Source organism: Dermacentor andersoni, chromosome 8 (assembly GCF_023375885.2).
Source record: "Dermacentor andersoni chromosome 8, qqDerAnde1_hic_scaffold, whole genome shotgun sequence".
Lineage (NCBI taxonomy): Eukaryota > Metazoa > Arthropoda > Arachnida > Ixodida > Ixodidae > Dermacentor > Dermacentor andersoni.
The window spans coordinates 1,264,257-1,287,174 of record NC_092821.1 but is presented as its reverse complement, the minus strand read 5'-3'; the positions used below and the strand labels follow the sequence as shown (position 1 = coordinate 1,287,174).

Genomic DNA, 22,918 nt, shown 5'->3' with positions numbered 1-22,918 from the left:
ACCGTTTCGTCTGCGGCATCAACAACACCGCCATGCAGACGCAACTCCTGGAGCATCCCGACCCCTTGCTGGACGACACCATGAAGGCAGCGCTGGCGATGGAAGCTGCTGCCAAGGATGCCGGCGAGATTTCCCGTGCGACTGACTCACCGTCGACTGAAGCGGCGGTCTACGAGTTGGCGACAAAGGGCAGTAGCTGCAGTCGCTGTGGTGGTGCCCACTCCCACTCACAGTGCCAGTTCTCTCAAGCACAATGCTTTGCTCAATGCTCAAGCACAATGGCCAGGAAACTCTTCAAGTGTACTTTCCCCGGCGTGTCCATCTAGGCTTCGGGCGTGATGCTACGCAGCTCCTCCGGGCAACTCTCCCAGGTCCAGGTTCAGGCACAGGTCAGCATTTGTTCTGGCGACAGGGAGGCAACCCTTCCCCTTTACTTAACGAAGGGGTCGTCGCCGACGCTGCTGGGCCGAAACTGGATTCATGCATTGGGCGTTCGTCTGCCAGAGTACCCGGAAGCCAGCCTGCATGTGGTGCAGAGCTGCCAAATCTGCCAGGAGCATCAGCGAGCCTCGCGTCATGTGGAGATCACCCCCTGGTGGTTCCCACAGAGACCCTGGTCCCGCCTACATGTGGATTTTGTGGGACCTTTCAAGGGCCATTACTTCCTGGTGGTGGTGAACGCCTTCTCGAAGTGGGTGGAGGTTCTACCTTTCACCACTCCATCAGCAGGCGCGACCGCTGCAGCGCTACGACAGGTCTTCGCCACCCAGGGGTTGCCGGATGTCATCGTGTCCGACAATGCTCCTGCTTTCACCATAACAGAGTACCTGGCCTGGCTGACGAAGAACGGAATCCGCCGGATGATGGTTCCACCGTATCACCCTGCTTCAAATGGCGCAAACCATCAAAGACAAGCTCAAGAAGAGCCAGACTGGGGATTTCCGGACGCAGATTGCCCGGATACTGATTCAGTACCGGACCACACCCCACGATGTCACTGGCCGTGCCCCCTGTGAGCTTCTGCTGGGTTGGATGGTCAAGACACCCTTGGACGTCTTGCATACAGACCTCCGATCCACAGGGCTCTTGAAGCAGCTGAAGCAGAAGCTGGCTGCTGACCAAGGGTGCCGTCCCGGGCATTTGCCAGAGTCGGGAGCTCCAGTTTTTGCCAGGAACTTCCATCCTAGCCCACCCTGGTCTGCCGGACAGGTGGTGTCTTTTGCCAGTGCCTCATCGCTGCTCGTCGGCATGCCAGACGGGGCCATGTGGCACAGACACGCCGACCATGTCAGGCCTCGCCTCAGGACCTGGTCAGCACCCTCGACTGCCACTTCTGAGTTCCAGCCCGCAGGAAGACTAGCGGCAGCACCAGTTGATTCCAGTGGAGCACCACCCACCTCGGAGGTGGTAACCATTGCCAGTGGTGCGGCACCCGTTGGACCGGTGTCGAGCCCGGCACAACTCGCAAGGCCGACCACTACGGACCCTCCGGATGGAGCGAGGCTGGCTCAGGTGGCACCCGGCGTTGCCACACCCGACCTATCAACACCGGTGTCCAGGCGGAGTACTCGACGGCGGAAGCCAACGGACCATTACTCGCCTGGAAAGCAGGCACCGTAGACCCAGCTAGGGTGGAGGCAGAGCCTCGTATTTTGAACATAGACGTTTGTTTCTGTTATTTAACAAACAAACTGGGGGTAAGGGGGTGTAGCAAGCATGTGACGCCCCCTCAGGCATAATGTTTGTTCGCGCTACGCTCAGTGGCCTGCTAAGCTCGGCAGGCAACATTGGTCACCGAACCACAATAAACACCGACGAGCACGGCTGCTCGGCGGTCAGTCATCGTACAGCACCACAACGCTGTGGAGTGTCTGTCTAACGGAGGGTGCTTCGAGCCCTCTCTTGTTCACGAACCCGGGTGAATCGTGATACTGGCGACGAGGATGGGATCCTCGTGACAGTTATTCATCGTAATGTAACATGGCACAGTAAGGACAAGGGACAAGTCAAGACAGGACAAGCATATCAACATGGGATCAACATACCGTATAGTGCGGAATAAAGGTCGAGGTTTTTTCCGAAAAATATTACTAAAAGGTCACCCCTCGACTTATATACCGGCCCTTAGCATAACATGAATAGTCATCTGGCAACATGTAGGAGCGCAGACCTTTCGGCATCCGCATCGTTATTGCCTCCTTGGTGACCGACGTGGCCCCAATGACGCGGCCCAACGTTAACGCGGCCTACGCAGTTGGACCGACGCCATCTTCCCTTTTTGTGCTGCTATCGTTCCTGGCGTTGCTAATTTCTTGACAACCCGCAAAATGAGTACGAGTACTCGACGTCAGTTCACCGCGGCGTATAAAAAGAAAGTCATCGAATATGCTGAAATGCATGGGAACATGTCTGCCCAGCGGCAATTTGGCGTCTCTGAAGAAAGCGTCCTGTACTGGTGAATGCAGAAAGTCAAGCTGTCTGCCTGCAACGCGCGGACGACATCCTTTCGCGGGCGCCGCGCGGTGCACTCGGAGCTCGAAGACAAGGTGGCAGATTTCGTCCGCGAGCATCGTGCCAGATCTTTGCCAGTGACAGCGGAACTCATCCGCATGAAAGCTATTGAGATCGCCCAAGAATCCGCACTGCCCAAGGAAAAAGTCAAGGGCTCCATTTATTGGGTTCGTAGCTTCATGCGACACAAGGAATTCGCACTTCAACGGTGCACATCAATCTGCCAGAAGCTGCCAGAGGCATACGAGGACAAGCTGGTCGAATTCCAGCGCCATGTTATCCGTCTCCGGCAGCAGCATGGCTACATGTTAGGACAGATCGGCAACGCGGATGAAATGCCGGTGTGGTTCGACATGCCATCGCCCACCACAGTATGCGAACGCGGCGCAAAAGAAGTCAAGCTTCTTTCTACGGGCAACGAGCATTCGCGCTTCACGGTGATGCCCGTGTGTACTGCATACGGCAGAAAGCTGCCCCCATATATAATCTTCAAGAGGAAAACGCTGCCGAAAGAGGCTTTCCCACAGGATGTTGCCGTTCGCGTGAATGAAAAGGGCTATATGGATGAGGCCGTCATGCTCAATTGGAAATACTCTAAACATCTCTTGCTTATCTCGACTGCTGACCAGTTGACGCTTCTGTCCACTTTAAACCCAAGCATTTGTGCAAGGTGTACGTTACCTACGATTTTCACTGGGTGAATCTCTTCGCATTCCATTAGGATGTGCTGAGTGGTCTCCAGAATTTTGCTACAGCATACACATATCTCATCTATTTACGAATATTTTCCCCAGTATGTTGTCCTTAGGCAACCGGCTCGAGCCTCAAATAGGAAGGCACTGCCCTTTGTGTAATCGTACAGATTTTCTCTTCTAATTTCCTTCTCATTCTCATGAATCTCCATGGTCCTTTTTGCTTCCATTCTTTGCATCCTGTCTCCGTCTCCGTTTTTTGTCTCAACTGTCTCCGTTTCTCCCACTTTCTTTCTGACGACTCCTGGTTATCTATTTACACTTCCAATTACCTTGTACTTGGTTGCTAACTTTCTTGACCTTTTCTTCCATTCTGTGTCCATGCTTTTGAAGTAAGATACTTGTGCACTTTAGCTGCCCATTTATTTTCACCCATGTTCCCGAGTCTTTCCTCAAAACTAATTTTGCTCTGCGCTTCTCAGACTTCAAAAGAGACCCGACCCATGTCACCCTGCCCTGCTTCATTTGTGGTTTTACCGCGGGCTCCGATACCAACCAGCCTACTAATCTTTGGTTAACTTCCAACTCAGGCAAGATATCCAATTTTAAGCATAAAATGGCATTTGCAAACATTGGCGCCGGCATCATTACTCCTTTCCAGATTCCACACACCAGCTCATATTTATTGTGGTCCAACAATGCTCTGTGCTTCATTATTGCAGCATTCCGTTTCCCCTTTATTTTTAGTGCGACGAGGTGTATTGTCGTTCACAACGTTGTGGAACGCTAGGTAAAGGCACTGCAAGGGCTGTCCGTAGCACGGGGCTCACTCGCAATTAAGGCACAGTCCCGGTAGCTAACCCATGTATTTAATTGAGCGGGAAGGAGTTGCGATAGCGCAGCATGCCGTGCCGCATGTGTACTGGGCGGGCTAACTGCCATGATCCATGTGACGTCACATAGCGATATATATATGTATGCCGGCACTGAACAAACTTGCGTGATGACATTATAACACTCGTCATCTGCGATCCGTCGCCCACGAACAACTTCAAGGTGCACCGACGGCGGGACACCTTGGAGTATTGCGTACATACAACCGCGTACGACGCCAGTTCTTCTGGCCTGGTCTCTATCGCTCCGTGCGACGCTATGTCACAACTTGCGAATTGTGTCAGCGTCGGAAGAAACCTCCCTTGCCAGCTGTCAGACGACTCCATCCAATTGAAGTTCCCTCTGAACCGTTCTTTCGCATAGGCCTTGACCTGCTTGGCCCTTTTCTGGCGACGACTAAGGGGAATAAGTGGATCACCGTCGCTACAGATTACGCGACACACTACGCGTTAACAAAGGTGTTGCCGACTAGTTGCGCAACCGATGTCGCCGATTTTCTTCTTCATGACGTTATTCTCCACCATGGTTCACCTCGACAGTTGCTTACAGACCACGGCCGCTCATTCTTGTCTCGAGTTGTCGAAGATCTCCTCCGCACTTGTGCCACTGAGCACAAGCTGTCCACCGCCTACCACCCACAAACGAACGGTCTTACAGAACCTTTCAACCGAACAATCACAGAGATGCTGTCAATGCATGTCTCCAACGCTCACCGTGAATGGGACGCCACGCTGGCCTACGTGACGTTCGCGTATAACTCATCTCGACATGACACCGCAGGATACACACCCTTTTATCTTTTGTATGGCCGCGACTCCACATTGCCATTTGACACCATGCTCCCTTCTGTGCCACATGTTGTAACTGAGTACACTAGTAAAGTCATCGATCGTGCTCACATGGCACGTCAAGTCGGCCGATCTTATTTATTAGCCTCGCAACATATACAAAAGCAGCGTTATCACTAGTGCCATCGCGATGTGAAGTTCGCACCAGGTGCTTGGGTGCTCCTTTGGTGACCATGTCATCGGGTTGGCCTCTCTCAGAAGCTTCTCTCTCGCTACACAGGGCCTTATGAAGTCTTACGTCAAGTTAACAATGTAAATTACGAGATTGCACCGCTACAGTTTGATGCATCCTCAGGTTCGACGCCTGTTGACGTCGTGCAGATTTCGCGGCTTAAGCCATGCTTCGCTCACAATTCTCCGCCAACCATGCGCCGAGACGGCGCTTTACCACCCGGGGGTCCTGTTAGGAAAGAATGGAAGAAGACAGAGGAAGAAGAAGATCACGAGACGCTGGCTGCTGCGTGTTGTTGGTGGTCAGCCATCTTGTCTACGCTGACTGATCCTGTATGTATATTGTAAATACAGTCTGTATATACTCCTAACATACCCGTAACAATATACACCTTATTTCATTTCTTTTTTGCAGGTTCACGTTTATTTATGGCAAATGGTGGGCATTATTCACATTTGTGCCAGTAAAGGTACCCTCCTCATTTGCATAGAAAAGTTAGCTTGGGTTGGGACGCCCTCCCCCGAAAAATAATCCTGGGTACGTACCTGCCTCACACTCTTCGTGGTCTATTTTTTTTTCATTGCCACATCGCCACCCAACAGGTTCTACTATTCCGACACTAAATCCCGCACCACACATGCCTCCTTCATGCCAGTCACAATGCATCATCATTCATCCCCTGCAGGCGGGATACCCACACTCGCACAAAAAAACATTGTCAGCATCGCTCTTCTGCTGAGCATCTAAAGACTGGAACACCCATCCTCATCGAGTCGCAGACATCAGCTGCTCATCACAATTCACGCAAGATGCAACAACTTCTTCAGAGTGCAGCTCTTAGGCTCCTGTTCATAGGTTGAGCAATGGCTTCCCTCGAGGGAACTGCCCGATCGCACTCGTGCCACTGCTCACACTTTCGTCGCTGTCTTCCACCATGGCTGGCTCCGATGCCGCTCATTGTGTCAGTGTTCCCATACTGCCCCTCCCTCTGCGAAAGTGCTGATGGCACTGGCCCACTGCCAGTCAGTGTGGCAATTTTGGTATCAAATTCTTTGCCTTAACATCTCACGAAATGAAAATGTGTATCAAACAGCGCTCAAAGTTCACATTAGGGAATATCGTAACTGCCGTACGCTTCTTTAACAATCTGGAGCTCTTGCAAGATTTAGTGCAGTTAAATTTCAATATAACAATGTCGGTAAATTGGCAATTTGCATAGTTAAATAGTAAAATATTGCTAATTCGGGTTTCGCCGGACCAAAAGGATATGTCCGACAAATATGACCGAAACAATGAACCGAACGTCAAATTATCGAGGGTATGAAGATGATCATCATCATTAGCCTGGTTACGCCCACTGCAGGGCAAAGGCCTCTCCCATACTTCTCCTACTACCCCGGTAATGTACTAATTGTGGCCATGTCGTCCCTACGAACTTCTTAATCTCATCCGCCCACCTAATTTTCTGCCGCCCCCTGCTACGCTTCCCTTCCCTTGGAATCCAGTCCGTAACCCTTAATGACCATCGGTTATTGTCACGCTCCACCCGGGTTCGTGAACAAGAGAGGGCTTGAGGCACCCTCCATTAGACGGACGCTATCCAGGCGAGCAACGGTCCAGTGGCCTCCGCTGTCGAGTACCCTGCCTGGGCACCGGTGTTGATGGGTCGGGGGTGGCAACGCCGGGTGCCGCTTGAGCCAGCCTCGCTCCATCCGGAGGGTCCATAGTGGTCAGCCTTGCGAGTGGTGCTGGGCTCGACACCGGTCCAACGGGTGCTGCACCACTGGCAACGGTAGCCGCCTCAGAGGTGGGTGGTGGTCCGCTGGAAGCGACTGGTGCTGCTGCTAGTCCTCCTGCAGACTGGAACTCAGAAGTGGCAGTCGAGGGTGCTGGCCAGGTCCCAAGGCGAGGCCTGACATGGTCGGCGCGTCTGTGCCCATGGCCCTGTCTGGCACGCGCCCGAGCAGCGATGAGGCGCTGGCAGGAGACACCACCTTAGTCAGCACCCTTGGTCAGCAGCCAGCTTCTGCTTCAGCTGCTTCAAAAACACTGTGGATTGGAGGTCCGGATGCAAGACGTCCAAAGGTGTCTTGACCATCCGACCCAGCAGGACCTCACAGGGGGCACGGCCAGTGACATCGTGGGGCGCGGTCCGGTAGTGAAATAGTATCCGGGCAATCTGCGTCCGGAAATCCCCAGTCAGGCTCTTCTTGAGCTTGTCTTTGATGGTTTGCACCACCCGCTCGGCTGCACCATTTGAAGCAGGGTGGTACGGTGGAACCATCATCCGACGGATTCCGTTCTTCGTTGGCCAGGCCAGGTACTCTGTGCTGGCTAAAGCAGGACCATTGTCTGACACGATGACATCCAGCAACCCCTGGGCAGCGAAGACCTGTCGTAGTGCTGCAATGGTCGCACCTGCTGATGGAGCGGTGACAGGTAGAACCTCCACCCACTTCGAAAAGGCATCCACCACCACCAGAAAGTTATGGCCCTTGAAAGGTCCCCCAAAATCTACATGTAGGCGGGACCAGGGTCTCTGTGGGAACGGCCAGGGGGTGATCTGCACATTACGTGAGGCTCGCTGATGCTCCTGCCAGATTTGGCAGCTCTGCACCAAGTGAGCGATGTCCTGGTCCAGGCCAGGCCACCAAACAAGGGACCGGGCCACCATCTTGGTCTTTTCTATGCCAGGATGACCCGCGTGCAGCAACTGCAGGACCCTGGACCGGAGACTTCGTGAGATCACCACCCTAGAACCCCACTAGGCAGCCCTGTTGCAAGCTCAGCTCAGCAGCCTTGTGGCTATAGGCCTGCTGCACCAATTCCTCTCCACGGGACACCGCCTTGACCGCACGAGACAGGACTGGGTCCCGGCTGGTCGCTTGAAATACCGCAGATCTGGAGAGCACCCCCGGGTATGCATGTTCCAGCATGAACACTTCAGCAGGTTCTGGCACAGCATCAGGCACCTCTGGCAGGGGCAGGCAGCTCAGGGCATCAGCAGGTCCCAGGTCCTTTCCCGGACAGTAAACCAGCTGGTAACTGTAAGCTGCCAGCCTCAAAGCCCAGCGTACCACTCGAGGTGATGCCTGCACAGGCTCACCTCGAGCTGCCTTGTCAGGCCCCTTGTCAGGCCCCTTGTCAGGCCTCTTGTCAGGCTCACCTGAACTGCCTTGTCAGGCGCCAGCAGCCCCAACAGCGGCTTGTGGTCCGTGACCGCCTCGAACTTCCAGCCCCACAGATACTGGTGGAAGCGTTCGACACCGAACATGAGGGCCAAACCTTCCTTGTCCATCTGGCTCTAACGTTGCTCTGCAGCATGAAGCCGTCGAGAAGCAAACAATACAGGGTGTTCCTGGCCATCTTTGTCCCGGTTTCCCAGGACGGCTTCCACACCGTACGGCGACGCATCTACGATAAGGACGACAGGCTTAGCAGGATCGAAGTGCACCAGCACTGGAGCCTTGGTGATTAGCTCCTTGCTGCGCTGAGAGGCCCGGCCCTGCTCCTTCTTCCAGACCCATTGCTGACCATCTCGAAGCAGAATATGGAGCGGCTGTAGATGCTCCGACAGGTTCGGCAGGAAACTCCTGCAGGTGTTGATGAATCCGAGGTAGCTCTGAAGCTCATTGTTCTGGGGCTCAGGCGCCTTGAGCCCAGCATCAACCTTGCGGGGAGCAGGGGCTAGGCCTGCCCGGGAAATGACATGTCCCAAGTGCTCAACACTGGGGGCTAGGAAAACGCACTTTTCCAGCTTCAGCTTGAGGCCAGTGTCCTGCAGTCGTGCCAGGACGTTCTACAGGTTCTGCAGGTGGTACCCGTCATCGCTGCCAGTAACCAGGATGTCGTCCACGTACACCGCCACGTGCCTCATGCCCCAGAAGAGGTTGTCAATCTCCCAGTGGAATATGGCTGGGGTCGAGGCCACGCCAAACGGTAAGCGCGTGTACTGAAAGAGTCCCAAAGTTGTCGATATAGTGACATACTTCCGGGAGGCATCCTGGAGCACCAGCTGCTGGTAAGCATCTCTGAGGTCGAGCTTGGTAAACTTCTGTCCACCGGACAATGCTGACCGGAGATCTTCAATCCGTGGCAGCGGGTACTTCTCCACGGTAGCAACGGGGTTGATGGTAACCTTGAAATCCCCGCAGATCCTGACACTGCCGTCTCGCTTGAGGACTGGTACGATGGGAGCGGCCCATTCAGATGTCTTGACAGGTACCCGGATGCCCTCACGCTGTAGCCATTGCACTCCTGGGTGACCCCGTCCTTCAGGGCGAACAGCAGTGGGCGAGGCTTGAAAAAACGTGGCTGGGCTCCCTCAGGTACATAGATGCCAGCCGTCGTGCCGGCAAATGTGCCCACCCCTGGCTGGAACAGGGACTTGACCTCGGTCAGGAGGCTGGGGACGTTTTGCACCACATGCAGGCTGGCTTCCGGGTACTCTGGCAGACGAACGCCCAGTGCATGAATCCAGTTTCGGCCCAGCAGCGTCGGCGACGACCACTTCGTTAAGTAAAGGGGGAGGGTTGGCTGCCTGTCGCCCAAGCAAACGCTGACCTGTGCCTGACCCTGGACCTGGGAGAGTTGCCCGGAGTAGCTGCGCAGCGTCACGCCCAAAGCCTCGATGGACACGCCGGGGAAAGTGCGCTTGAAGAGTTTCCTGGCCATTACTGACATGCTGGCCCCTGTGTCCAGCTCCATGGAAATGGGGTGCCCGCAGATTTCGACGGTCAGCATGTAGGGCGGCACAGACAATGGTACAAAGCCTGTGTGCCACATCTAAAAAATCGGCCGGTTCTTGGAAACGACGGGGAGCCTGGCCGCGGACGAATTTGAGCCTGCTACCACAGGCCCGGCCGCATACCCTTGCGACGGCTACCCTGGCGGCGGGCTTGTGTGGTACCTGGGCTTGAATCAGGCTGCTGCTGCTGTTTGTCCTCCCCCTTCGGCATACACGTGCCAGGTGCCCAGTTTTCCCGCACGTAAAGCATTGTGCTTGAGAAAACTGGCATAGTGAGGGGGAGTGGGCACCACCACAGCGACCGCAGGTACTGCCCTTTGTCGCCAACTCGTTGACCGCCACTTCCGCCGACGGTGAGCCAGTCGCACGGGGAATCTCGCCGGCATCCTTGGCAGCAGCTTCCATTGCCAGCGCTGCCTTAACAGCGTCATCCAGCGAGGGGTCGGGAAGCTCCAGGAGTTGCGTCTGCATGGCAGGGTTGTTGATGCCGCAGACGAAACGGTCCCGGAGCAGAGAGTCCAGCTGGTCCCCGAAAACGCAGGCACTCGCAGCAACGAACTGCCCGAGGGTCCGGCTGTTGAAGCGGAAACGCTCCATTAGTGTGGACGGTGCTGGGTTGAAATGTGAGCGCAGTATGGTGAGCAGTTCACCCAGCGTCTTAACGTGCGGCGTGGCTGGCTTGAGAAGGTCGAGCAAGAGGCTGAAGACGCGGGTCCCGCAGCTGGCCAGGAAAATGTCCCGCTGTATGACCTCGGGTGTGTCGTTTGCCCGGAAGAACATGTGAACTTGCTCCTCGTGAATTTGCCAGGCGGACCCATCTCCCTCAAACGGCTCGAGCCTTCTGTACAGCGGCATGGCGGCAGAAACGAGGGTCGGCGATTCGCCGCTCACGGCGGCATGGGACGATCCGTGGGTACTTGTCGCTAGTGTCACGATCCACCCGGGTTCGTGAACAAGGGAGGGCTCGAGGCACCCTCCGTTAAACGGACGCTCCGCAGCATGGTGGTGCTGAACGATGACTGACTGCCGAGCAGTCGTGCTCGTCGGTGTTTATTGCGGGGTGCTGACCAATGTTGCCTGCCGAGCTTGGCAGGCCACCAAGCCTGGCGGCAAACGAACATTATGCCTGAGGGGGCGTCACATGCTTGCTACAGTTATCTTCCCTCCTCATTACACTTCCTGCACATGCCCATTTCTTTTTCTTGATTTTAACTAAGATGTCATTACCTCGCGTTTGTTCCCTCACCCAATCTGCTCTTTTCTTATCCCTTAACATTACACCCATCATTCTTCTTTGCATAGCTCGTTGCGCCATCTTCAATTTAATCAATTTAAGTAGAACCCTTTTCGTAAGCCTCCAGGTTTTTGCCCCATACGTGAGTACTGGTAAGACAAAGCTGTTATATACTTTTCTCTTGAGGGATAATGGCAACATGCTGTTCATTATCTGAGAATGCCTGCCAAACACACCCCAGCCCATTTTTATTCTTCTGATTATTTCAGTCTCATGATCCGGATCTGCAGTCACTACTCGTCCTATGTAGATGTATTCCCTTACCACTTCCAGTGCCTTGCTACCTATCGTAAACTGCTGTTCTCTTCTGAGCCTGTTAAACATCACTTTAGTTTTCTGCAGATTAATTTTTAGACCCACCCTTCTGCTTTGCCTCTCCAGGTCAGTGAGCATGCATAACAGTTGGTCCCCTGAGTTACTACAATAAGTAAGGCAATATCATCAGCGAATCGCAAGTTACTAAGGTATTCTCCATTAACTCTTATCCCCAAATCTTCCCAACCCAGGTCTCTGAATACCTCCTGTAAACATGCTGTGAATAGCATTGGAGATATCGTATTTCCCTGCCTGGCGCCTTACTTTATTGGCATTTTGTTGCTTTCTTTATGGAGGACTACGGTGGCTGCGGAGCTGCTATAGATATCTTTCAGTATTTTTACATACGGCTCGTCTACACCCTGATTCTGGAATGCCTCCATGACTGCTGAGGTTTCGACTGATTCAAACGCTTTCTCGTAATCAATGAAAGCTATATATGAGGGTTGGTTATATTCCGCATATTTCTCTATCACCTGATTGATAGTGTGAATGTGGCCTATTGTTGAGTAGCCTTTGCGGAATCCTGCGTGGTACTTCGGTTGACAGAAGTCTAAGGTGTTTGTGATTCTATTTGCGATTACCCTCGTAAATACTTTGTAGGCAACGGACAGTAAGCTGATCGGTCTATAATTTCTCAAGTCTTTGGCGTCCCCTTTCTTATGGTTCAGCATTATGTTAGCGTTCTTCCAAGATTCCGGTACGCTCGACGTCATGAGGCCTTGCGTGTACAGGGTGGCCAGTTTTTCTAGAACAATCTGCCCACCATTCTTCAACAAATCTGCTGTAACCTGATCCTCCCCAGCTACCTTCCCTTTTTGCATAGCTCCCACGGCTTTCTTTACTTCTTCCGGCGTTACTTGTGGGATTTCAAATTCCTCTAGACTATTCTCTCTTCCATTATGGTGGTGGGTGCCACTGGTACTGTATAAATCTCTATAGAACTCCTCAGCCACTTGAACGATCTCATCCATATTAGTAATGATATTGCCGGCTTTGTCTCTTAACGCATATATCTGATTCTTGCCAATCCCCAGTTTCTTCTTCACTGCTTTTAGGCTTCCTCCGTTCCTGGGAGCATGTTCAATTTTATCCATATTATACTTCCTTATGTCATGTCTTACGCTTGTTGATTAACTTCGAAAGTTCTGCCAGTTCTATTCTAGTTGTAGGGTTAGAGGCTTTCATACATTGCCGTTTCTTGATCAGATCTTTCGTCTCCTGTGATAGCTTACTGGTATCCTGTCTAACGGAGTTACCACCGACTTCTATTGCACACTCCTTAATGATACCCACAAGATTCCATTCATTGCTTCAACACTAAGGTCCTCTTCCCGAATTAAAGCCGAATACTTGATCTGGAATTCCTCTATTTTCCCTCTTACCGCTAACTCATTGATCGGCTTCTTATGTACCAGTTTCTTCCGTTCCCTCCTCGAGTCTAGGCTAATTCGAGTTCTTACTATCCTATGGTCACTGCAGAGCACCTTGCCGAGCACGTCCACATCTTGTATGATGCAGGGTTAGTGCAGAGTATGAAGTCTATTTCATTTCTAATCTCGCCGTTCGGGCTCCTCCCCATCCACTTTCGGCTATCCCGCTTGGAGAAGAAGGTATTCATAATCTGCATATTATTCTGTTTGCAAACTCTACTAATAATTCTCCCCTGCTATTCCTAGAGCCTATGCCATATTCCCCCACTGACTTGTCTCCAGCCTGCTTCTTGCCTACCCTGGCATTGAAGTCGCCCATTAGTATAGTGTATTTGGTTTTGATGATGATGATGATGTATGGGGTTTTATGGCGCAAGGGCCAGGAATGGCCAAAGAGCGCCATGTCTGTGGTAGTGGGTGTGCAGTGTAACTATGATTACTATGAAATTGGTGTGACGTGGCTGTAAAGGGGCCTTAAAATATACGCTCTACATTGCGTAAAATCTGTGTAATAAAATTATGGCGATGACATATGACCTGTACTATGAGCATTTCGATGCATTTAAAAAGAATGATACAATAGGTAAAATATATCAGATTATAATAAATGCTAGAGCACTACTGCCTCCTTAGAGCCCTTGTAACACAAGGGTCTGGAGGCATGTGCTATACCGTACAACTATCCCAGCGGCATCCTCTAAAGAGAGGAAGCGCTAGGAATGCATGGGGCTAATAACATGTAGGACCACATCTCTCAGAAAACCTAGGACTGTGTCTGTGTTAAAAAGCGGTTCTGGGCCGAGGAACATTACTGGATGGAGAGGGATGTCCTGTCTGTAAGCTAAGGAAAAATGTTTCGTTCTTTCAAATTCGGCTTCGCGACACTCCAGAAGGACGTGGAGCACGGTCAGCCTCTCCCCGCATCTACCACAGGTTGGAGGCTCACTTCCGGTTAGTAGAAAATTATGGGTGCCAAACGTGTGTCCTATTCTGAGCCGACAGAATAGGACATCTGTTCGGCGCGATTTTGTAGTAGAGGGCCAGAATCCTAACTGTGGTTTTATCAGGTGGAGCTTATTATTCGTTTCCGCGTCCCACATGCGTTGCCAGTGGTCCCGCAATCTCCTTCGCAAGAAAGGCCTCAGATCTGTGACAGGCACCGCAGCGGTAGGGTTAACAGTTTGCGATGCGATTGACGTGGCCATCTCGTCCGCCAGAACATTACCCTCAATGCTCCTGTGGCCAGGCACCCAGCATATAATGATACGCTGTTTAGATATGTACGCTTTACACAAGACGGTGTAGAGTTCACTAAGTACAGGATTTTTGTGTGTATAGACTGACATCAAGGCCTTCACGACGCTTAGGGAGTCTGTATAGATCGCTGCTTTTGAAAGTTTTGATCTTCTTACATGTTTCATGGCAGAGAGTAATGCGTAGGCCTCGGCCGTAAAGATGCTTGTTTCGGGATGCAGTACGTCGGATTGCGAGAAGGATGGGCCGACTGCTGCATAGGATACCCCGGCATTTGACTTCGAAGCGTCTGTGTAGAAATCTGCACAGGAGTGCTTGTGCTGTAGTTCTAGGAAATGCATTCTGATTTCAGCCTCAGGAGCGTGCTTTGTGACTTTTATAAAGGATATGTCACATTGTATCAGCTGCCACTCCCAAGGAGGTAGCAGCTTGGCTGGATGCATTAGGCGAAGGTCGAGGAGTGGGACATGCATTTCATGACTAAGGTCCCTCACACGCAGCGAGAAAGGCTGTCTTACGGAGGGACGATTATGAAAGAGTGTAGCATATGTCAAATCATTAACGGTAGTATAACACGGATGCTGAGGATTAGAGTGGACTTTCAGAAAATATGTTTGGCTGATGTATGTTCTCTGGAGATGAAGTGACCACTCGTTCGATTCGGCGTATAAACTTTCAACAGGACTTGTCCTGAAAGCACCCGTGGCTAAACGGATACCTAGGTGGTGAATAGGGTCTAGCATTTTTAGCGCACTCGGGGCGGCAGAGTGATAAATCACGGCACCATAGTCTAGGCGTGAACGAATGAGGCTTTTATAGAGTTTCAATAAAGACATCCTGTCACTACCCCATGTACTCTGGGATAGGAGTTTCATTATGTTCATCGTTTTTAGACATTTTTCTTTAAGATGTTTAATGTGGGGGACGAAAGTGAGTCTGTAGTCAAGTATGACACCTAGAAATTTGTGTTCTTTGTTTACAGGTATTTGTTGTCCACCCAGTTCTAAGCAAGGGTCTGGGATCATTCCTCTCTTTCTTGTAAAAAGAACGCAAGTGCTTTTGTTAGGATTGATCTTAAATCCATTCCTGTCTGCCCACATTGAAACTTTGTTCAGGCCATGCTGTACCTGTCTCTCGCACACTGCGAGGTTACAGGATTTGAAAGCTATCTGAATGTCGTCCACGTAGACAGAGTAAAAGATGGCCTGAGGTAATGAAGCGCGAAGCGTGTTCATCTTCACGATGAAGAGCGTGCAGCTGAGCACGCCTCCTTGGGGTACACCCGTTTCTTGCGTAAAAGGACGTGAGAGTGCATTGCCTACTTTTACCCGGAACGTACGATTTGACAGATAGCTTTCCATTATGTTAAGCATATTACCGTGGATGCCCATTTCTGACAGGTCTCTTAAGATTCCGTAACGCCACGTTGTGTCATAGGCCTTTTCCATATCGAGAAATATCGATAGGAACAACTGTTTATGTATGAATGCCTCCCGAATATTTGCTTCAACACGTACGAGATGATCGGTTGTGGACCACCGTTCTCGAAAGCCGCATTGATAAGGATCAAGCATTTTGCTCATTTCAAGGAAATGGATCAGTCGCCGATTAATCATTTTTTCAAATACCTTACAAAGGCAACTTGTGAGGGCTATCGGGCGGTAACTTGCCGCTGAGGAAGGGTCTTTACCTTGTTTCAAAACAGGGACCACAATAGCTTCCTTCCATGCGGTTGGAAGGTACCCTGCATCCCAGATGGTGTTGAAAAGTGTGAGTAGTGTAACTTGCGTGTCATCGTGTAAGTTTTTGAGCATTTCATACATGATTCTGTCAGATCCGGGTGCAGATCTCTTGCATGAGCTCAAGGCAGCTTTCAACTCAGCAATACTGAATGGGCAGTTGTAGGATTCACCCCCACGCTTTGTTTTGATTCCTACGTGCGACTCTACATTCATCGTTCCACCACGGGACATGCCGTTTGCATGCCGAGCCACTTACTTCACGTATGCATTTAGATGCGGCATCTGTAATAAAAGCTCTAAGGTAATCCACAGCAGCATCAATTTGTAACGAGGACATGTCATCCCATGATATGCTAGTTATGGTTCGGAATTTCTCCCAGTCGGCTGTGTCAACCTGCCACCTAGGAGCCTGTGGTAGATATTCGTTTTCTTTAAGTGTTCTTAATAGTATGGGGAAGTGGTCGCTTCCGTAAGGATTGTTCGCAACTTCCCACTCCAGTTCAGGCAGTATAGACGGGGAAACTATGCTGAGATCAATTGAAGAAAAGGTATTATTTGCAAGACAGTAATAAGTGGGTTTCTTCTTATTCAAAAGGCACGCACCAGAAGAAAAAAGGAACTGTTCAACAAGACGACCTCGCGCATCTAAACGACAGTCACCCCACAGGGAGCTGTGCGCATTGAGATCGCCAAGAACAACATAAGGTTCTGGCAATTCGTCTATAAATGACTGGAATTCATGTTTGTTTAATTTGTAGTGTGGGGGTACGTAAAGCGAGCTAATGGTGATGAGTTTGTTTAGGAGGACAGCTCGAACTGCCACTGCTTCAAGAGGCGTTTGGAGCTGTAAATGTTGACACGCAATGCTTTTGTGGATAACTATAGCTACACCTCCCGATGATGCGATAGCATCATCGCGATCTTTGCGAAAAGTTATATACTGTCGGAGAAAGTTTGTGTGTTTTGATTTTAGGTGTGTTTCCTGTAAACACAGCACTTTTGGATTGTGTTTGTGTATGAGTTCTTGTACGTCATCCAGGTTTCTAAGAAGACCTCTGACGTTCCATTGAATAATTTGTGTATCCATATTTATTTTAAATAAGTACTGTGTCTACGGAAAGGGACGTCATGCCTTAGGTTACAGAACTCTTTCGAGGTTCTGTAACCGGGGTTTTGTTTTTTCTGGAGCGCTCAAGGGAACCTCGCCACTCCTTAGGCGTTTGGTGCGCCTTCAGGACAGGTGTAGTGTCCATTGCCTCTATTGAGGCGCCGGACACGTGCTCTTGAGAGCGAGAAGTTTTCCGGGTGAGTCCCGCCTCGGAAGGCAAGACCCCTGCGCCCACCAGCCCGGAGGTCGATGGGGCTCCCTGAGGGATTTGGCTGCGCCGGCTGTTGCCAGCGCTGGAAGGGGCCGGGGAGGCCGGGGCAGCCTCGGCTGCGCCAACCTTCGGGGTCGATGATCCCTCATTCTGGGTTGACGGAGCAGCGCTAGCTGCGACCGCCGCGGGGGCAGATGGCGTAGCTGTCGACTCACTGCTTGTGGGTCGGACAGCCGCCGGAAGCCGTTGTGACGCTGCCTCCTGACGCGCCACTTCGGCAAAGCTTTTCTTTGGCAGGTATGCTACCCGCCTGCGTGCCTCCTTGAATGAGATATTTTCTTTCACTTTGATCTTTACTATTTCTTTTTCTTTCTTCCAGGATGGGCACGACCGCTAGTACGCGGCGTGCTCTCCATCACAGTTTACACAGTGGAGAGCGTTCTCACAAGTTTCAGTGGTGTGTTCTTTGGCACTGCATTTAGCACAAGTTTGGCGGCCGCGGCAGCTCTGCGAGCTGTGGCCGAAGCGCTGGCATTTGAAACATCGGAGTGGATTGGGCACGTAAGGCCTGACACGGAGCTTGATGTACCCGGCCTCGATTGATTCGTGCAGGACACTTGAATTGAAGGTGAGAATTAGGTGTTTGGTCGCAATTTCTTTACCATCGCGCCTCATCTTTATTCTTTTCACATTAACAACATTTTGCTCATTGAAGCCCTCTAGGAGCTCTGCTTCTGTCAGCTGAAGCAGGTCGTCATCGGAGACAACGCCGCGTGTAGTGTTCATAGTGCGGTGCGGAGTCACTGTCACTTGAAAGTCTCCAAAAGACACTAGATTGGGTAGCTTATCGTATTGTTTCAGGTCACGGAGCTCCAAAAGGAGATCTCCACTTGCCATCCTTGATGCCTTGTAACCTGGACCAAGAGCCTCAGTTAAAGACTTCGAAACTAGAAATGGGGAGATTGTGCGTACTTGTTTATCTGGCTTTTCTGAATGAATGACGTGAAATCGTGGAAAGTTCGGTCTTTGTCGTCCAAAAAACTGAAATACATCTTCGGTGCGCCCTCTTTTCTGAGGGCGATCTGAGAGGGCAGGGAAGGAACTAGCCATAGAATAATGGAAATTTCGGCAATAACGGCAACCACCCACCGTGGAGCCCTACGAGGGGACGTTACAGGGATTGTAAAAACAGATCCTGCAAACGCCAGCTGTACGTTATCACTATAACCAAATATGAGATAACCTAGGTTGGTTATTCACACAGGGTTAACCCTTGCTGCCTGGAAAAATTGGAAGTAAACGGAAGCTAGGAGAAGACAGGAAAGATTAAAAGTGAGAGAAAGACGAAGATTTGAGGGAGAAAGAGAAAGGAAAAGGCAACTACCGATTTCCCCCGGGTGGGTCAGTCCGGGGGTGCCGTCTATGTGAAGCAGAGGCCGAAGAGGTGTCTTGCCTCCGCCGGGGGGCTGTATTTGGTTTTCACTCTGCCCATCGCCGATTCCACGTCTTCATAGAAGCTTTCGACTTCCTGGTCATCATGACTGGATGTAGGGGCGTAGACCTGTACAACCTTCATTTTGTACTTCTTATTAAGTTTCACAACAAGGCCGGCCACTCTCTCGTTAATGCTATAGAATTCCTGTATGTTACCAGCTATGTTCTGATTAATCAGGAATCCGACTCTTAGTTCTCGTCTCTCTGCTAAGCCCCGGTAGCAGAGGACGTGCCCGCTTTTTAGCTCTGTATATGCTTCTTTCGTACTAACTTCACTGAGCCCTATTATATCCCATTTACTGCCCTCTAATTCCTCCAATAGCACTGCTAGACTCGCCTCACTAGATAACGTTCTAGCGTTAAACGTTGCCAGGTTCATATTCCAATGGCGGCCTGTACGGATCCAGGGATTCTTAGCACCCTCTGCTGCGTCACAGGTCTGACCGCCGCCGTGGTCAGTTGCTTCGCAGCTGCTGGGGACTGAGGGCCGGGGTTTGATTGTTGTATTCATATGGGAGGTTGTGGCGAAGTACTGCACCAGGGTGGCCAATCCTGCTCTGGTGAAGGAGCGCGTTACCGGTTCTGGTCACCGGGATCAGGCCGCACGCCAGGGCTGTTTATGCCATTTTATCAACACGCGGATTTTTTTCTTTTTATTCTAATCCGGTGAAAAATTGCGCGGCACTGGGATTTGAACTACGGTCCTCTTGCACGCAAGGCGGAAGCTCTACCTCTATGCCACCGTTGCACCCCGGTATGAAGATATCAATCAACAAATGCTCAGTACTCTTATTTACTAAATGAATCGGTGAATCCTGCTTCTATATTGCGCCAAAGAAGTGCAGAAGCTGCAGTTCTCATCTCGTGAATGATTAGCATTGGCAGCGGCGAAAGTCTAGTGACTTCCTTCACAGCGCATCTTCGTCTTAACTGCGTTTTTCAATACCACACACCCACATCTCAATTATCGTTTCACTTCAGAGCTTGCCAACAGATGTAGCCGCTGCTCATTATCACCAACAGCTGCGTTTGTGACATTGCGCGAGGAGCCACTGCACTGAGTCAAAACAAAACTACTGTTTGCCGCAACCGCTGCAGACAAAACTGTGGCTGCTGTCGACATGATCCTGGACGGCAACCATGCAGTTCAAGGCTCGGGGCCAACACACACAGGTCAAAACAAAATAACTGCTTGCCGCAACCGCTGTGAATGAAACCGCGGTGGCAAATGAATGACATGATCACAGATGGTGACTACGCATGCATGAAGGAACACAGCCAATGCAGTGTTATGCACGGCAAGAAACAGAAGAAAGAACGCTACAAAGCCACGCATGAAGCATTTAAGTGTTCCTGTCATTCACATACGAGATCCGTTGACTGTGGGGATGTGGATGTGTGACAAGGGAAAAAAGAAAAAAGGAGAAGGAAAACGAGAAGCAAAGTGTCACCTGCCCTTTGCCCATTTCTCAGGGAGTGCGGAAATGTTCCGCGTAAGCAGCAGGATACAGCTCGGTTGATAGAAGACGGCGCCGACAAAGTGCAAAGTTGTGTCGCTTGAGACAAAGCTTCAAATTTTGCAAGGCCCAAAGTGCGAGCTCACACAGGAGCACCGCGATCATGACGGCTGGAAACAGCAACCATGCCGATCAACGAAAAAGGTGGGTTTGTGTGCCTGGGCAAAACTTCTTGATCCAACGCGTCATTACTGACGATGAAACAGATGGTGCTTTGATGGAGGAGTTTCTGAGTGCGAAGAGATCTCTGATGGGGCGACCATTGTCACGACAGACAGTGACGTTGTGCGACAGGGGTGACGAGATTGACAATGACCCATCTCTGACACAGACCTCGATGTTCACGCGAAGTGCACTGTCGTCGATCAAGTGGCTCATTGATTTTATCCATGGTTAATTATTTTCGCTAATGTTTGCACAGAAGCTGGACACCGCAGATGTGAACCTGAAAATCCCGCAATAGCAAATGCAAATTTCTGACTACTTTAACACGCCTAATGTTTGATACGCTGTTTTTATAAATAAATTGATTGATTGCATAAATTGACTGATTGACTGATTGTATAAATAAACATTTCATTTTTCACAGGCAACTCTATAGAATTCTATTTTTTAGTGCAATTGGCAAATTTGGTATTGGAACCAGAAAGGTATGTTCAGCAGCTTTTTTTTTTTAAGGCAGTCCAGATATAGTGGTGATCAGTTATAATGATCGGATTTTTCATTCTTCTCAATATCGTTATAAGTGGACTGCACTGTACCCCCATAGTGACCGATAACCCAGCACACTTTGTGGTGTCAGTAATGCAGTTCACGATGGCATCGAGCAAGACTTGCGAAAGTACACATACAGAATTTTAACAGTGAACATACATTTTTCAGTGCACTCCCTTTCTGTGCTGTCTTATTTGGCAACAACGAAATTCTCGCTATAGCAAATTTTCCAGCCTGCTACGCTAATTTTATTATTGTAGGGATAAACTGCACATTCATGCGTTTATAATTTGTACTTCAATGCATAACAGGGCAGGCCAATCCGGCACTGCAAGGGGCAAACACCTTTCAGCAATATTTGCATCAAACACTGTGTAAACTGATAAAAAAGATTTATTTGAAAATGCTAGTGTGGTTAACTTTGCAATAATAGGTTGACTATTAGAAAAGAAAAGAAAAGTAACAGATCCGTTTCTTTATTTCTTTTCTTTTTTTTTCACACTGAAACGCCAGTGATGGTATGCCTGTGTGAGACGACGGATTTCGAATAAATTTTTCGTATTTAGGTCATGTTGGCCCAGTAAAGGTTCTAGAAACTTACCATGTTCAGTCTTTGGCTCCATTGAAACACAATGTAGTCTACCTCTATCAATAAACGTTTAACCAGGTACACACAGGTGCCATCACAGCCCCCCCCCCATCCCGGCAAGCAGGGTTAAATCATTTCTTTTAAGTGTCCCTTTAATGCAGTTGAGCGCTTTCATGAATGTGTCATCGTAATAACTGTGCACTTCAGTCAGAACTTCTCTGAGACACCCTCAATCACTACAACTGCAAGCGCAGGCCAGGCACACCATGTTTGACAGCTCACCTCCAAGTAGGTCTGCACCAGTGCGGCAGCGAGGCCAGCCGGAAGCTGTCGGTCGGCCAGCACCAGCTCGCGGAGGGTGGCGTTGCGCAGCTGGTCGCGGAGGTCAGGTGGGAAGGCTGCAGACACGGCACGGAACTGGTGGTCGCACAGCACCTTCCACAGTCCCAGAAGTTCAGCCGTATGCTTCACCAGCTGCAACAGCTGGCCCAGGGAGGCCCACTCACGAGATGCGGCCTCAGCCTGAGACAGTGTGTGCAATGCCATGTGTGCAATGGCCATGAAGCTTATAAAAGGATCTCTCACAGGCCAGAACTACTACTTTTGGTATTTTAATAGACAGTTTTAGTACACAAAATAGTAGCAAACAAAAAATTACCATGAACACTGATAGTGTGCATTGTGTAACAAAGATACTACAGTCCACGCCCATTACAATGAGTCCGCATACAACATACTTTCAGATATAATAGACTATTCCTCTACTTCAGTTTGGTCAGCCTATATTAACAATGCGAAAAATCCACTTTTATCGGACCGGGCTGTAATGGACAAATTTTCAGGCGAATTTTGTCAAGATGGTGTAAATACCATGTACTTTGCTGTGGTAGTAAACTTCACGGAACTAGTGCTAGCGGGAATACGCTGCACACAACTATTTCTAGCCTCCTGCGGAATTTGCGAAAATGCACTTTTTTATTTAGTAGAGTAGTTTGCTGGGCCAGTTGGTGCATGGTGAACGTATAATGGTTTCCAGCAAGTACGGACGCGAGCACAAGAAGTAGAAACAGACAGGACAACGTTGGACTTGGACTTTTTGAAGAATCATTGTCGTCCGGGGTTTCCACGGTTTTCTTTTTTGTGTACTTTCTAAACAAGGATTCTGACACAGCCATCAAAAGTGAGACCGGGTACCCTGCCAACATTTTGAAGTAGAGTTTTGAAGCCCAGAAGGCGAGGTTAATGTGCAGGTTGTTGCATTAATGACCGGATGCGTGAGCATCACTATTTGCTACCTACAGGTACAGGAGGGAACTTGCCATTGCATTGCAAAAAGCACGATTGCCGACCAGTTTTTGATAGCGTATCGATAGTGGGGAGAGA

The 22,918-nt window shown here is 50.3% G+C and overlaps 1 protein-coding gene across 1 annotated transcript in view; it reads right to left on the bottom strand.

Moving 5' to 3' along the window:
* Window positions 1-22,918, bottom strand: part of Nup154 (nuclear pore complex protein Nup154) — a 308,861-nt gene that overhangs the window by 109,695 nt on the left and 176,248 nt on the right. Inside the window, exon 6 of the mRNA XM_050174549.3 lies at window positions 21,818-22,057. Coding sequence (XP_050030506.2) covers window positions 21,818-22,057 — 240 coding nt within the window. The remainder of the gene's footprint in view (window positions 1-21,817; window positions 22,058-22,918) is intronic.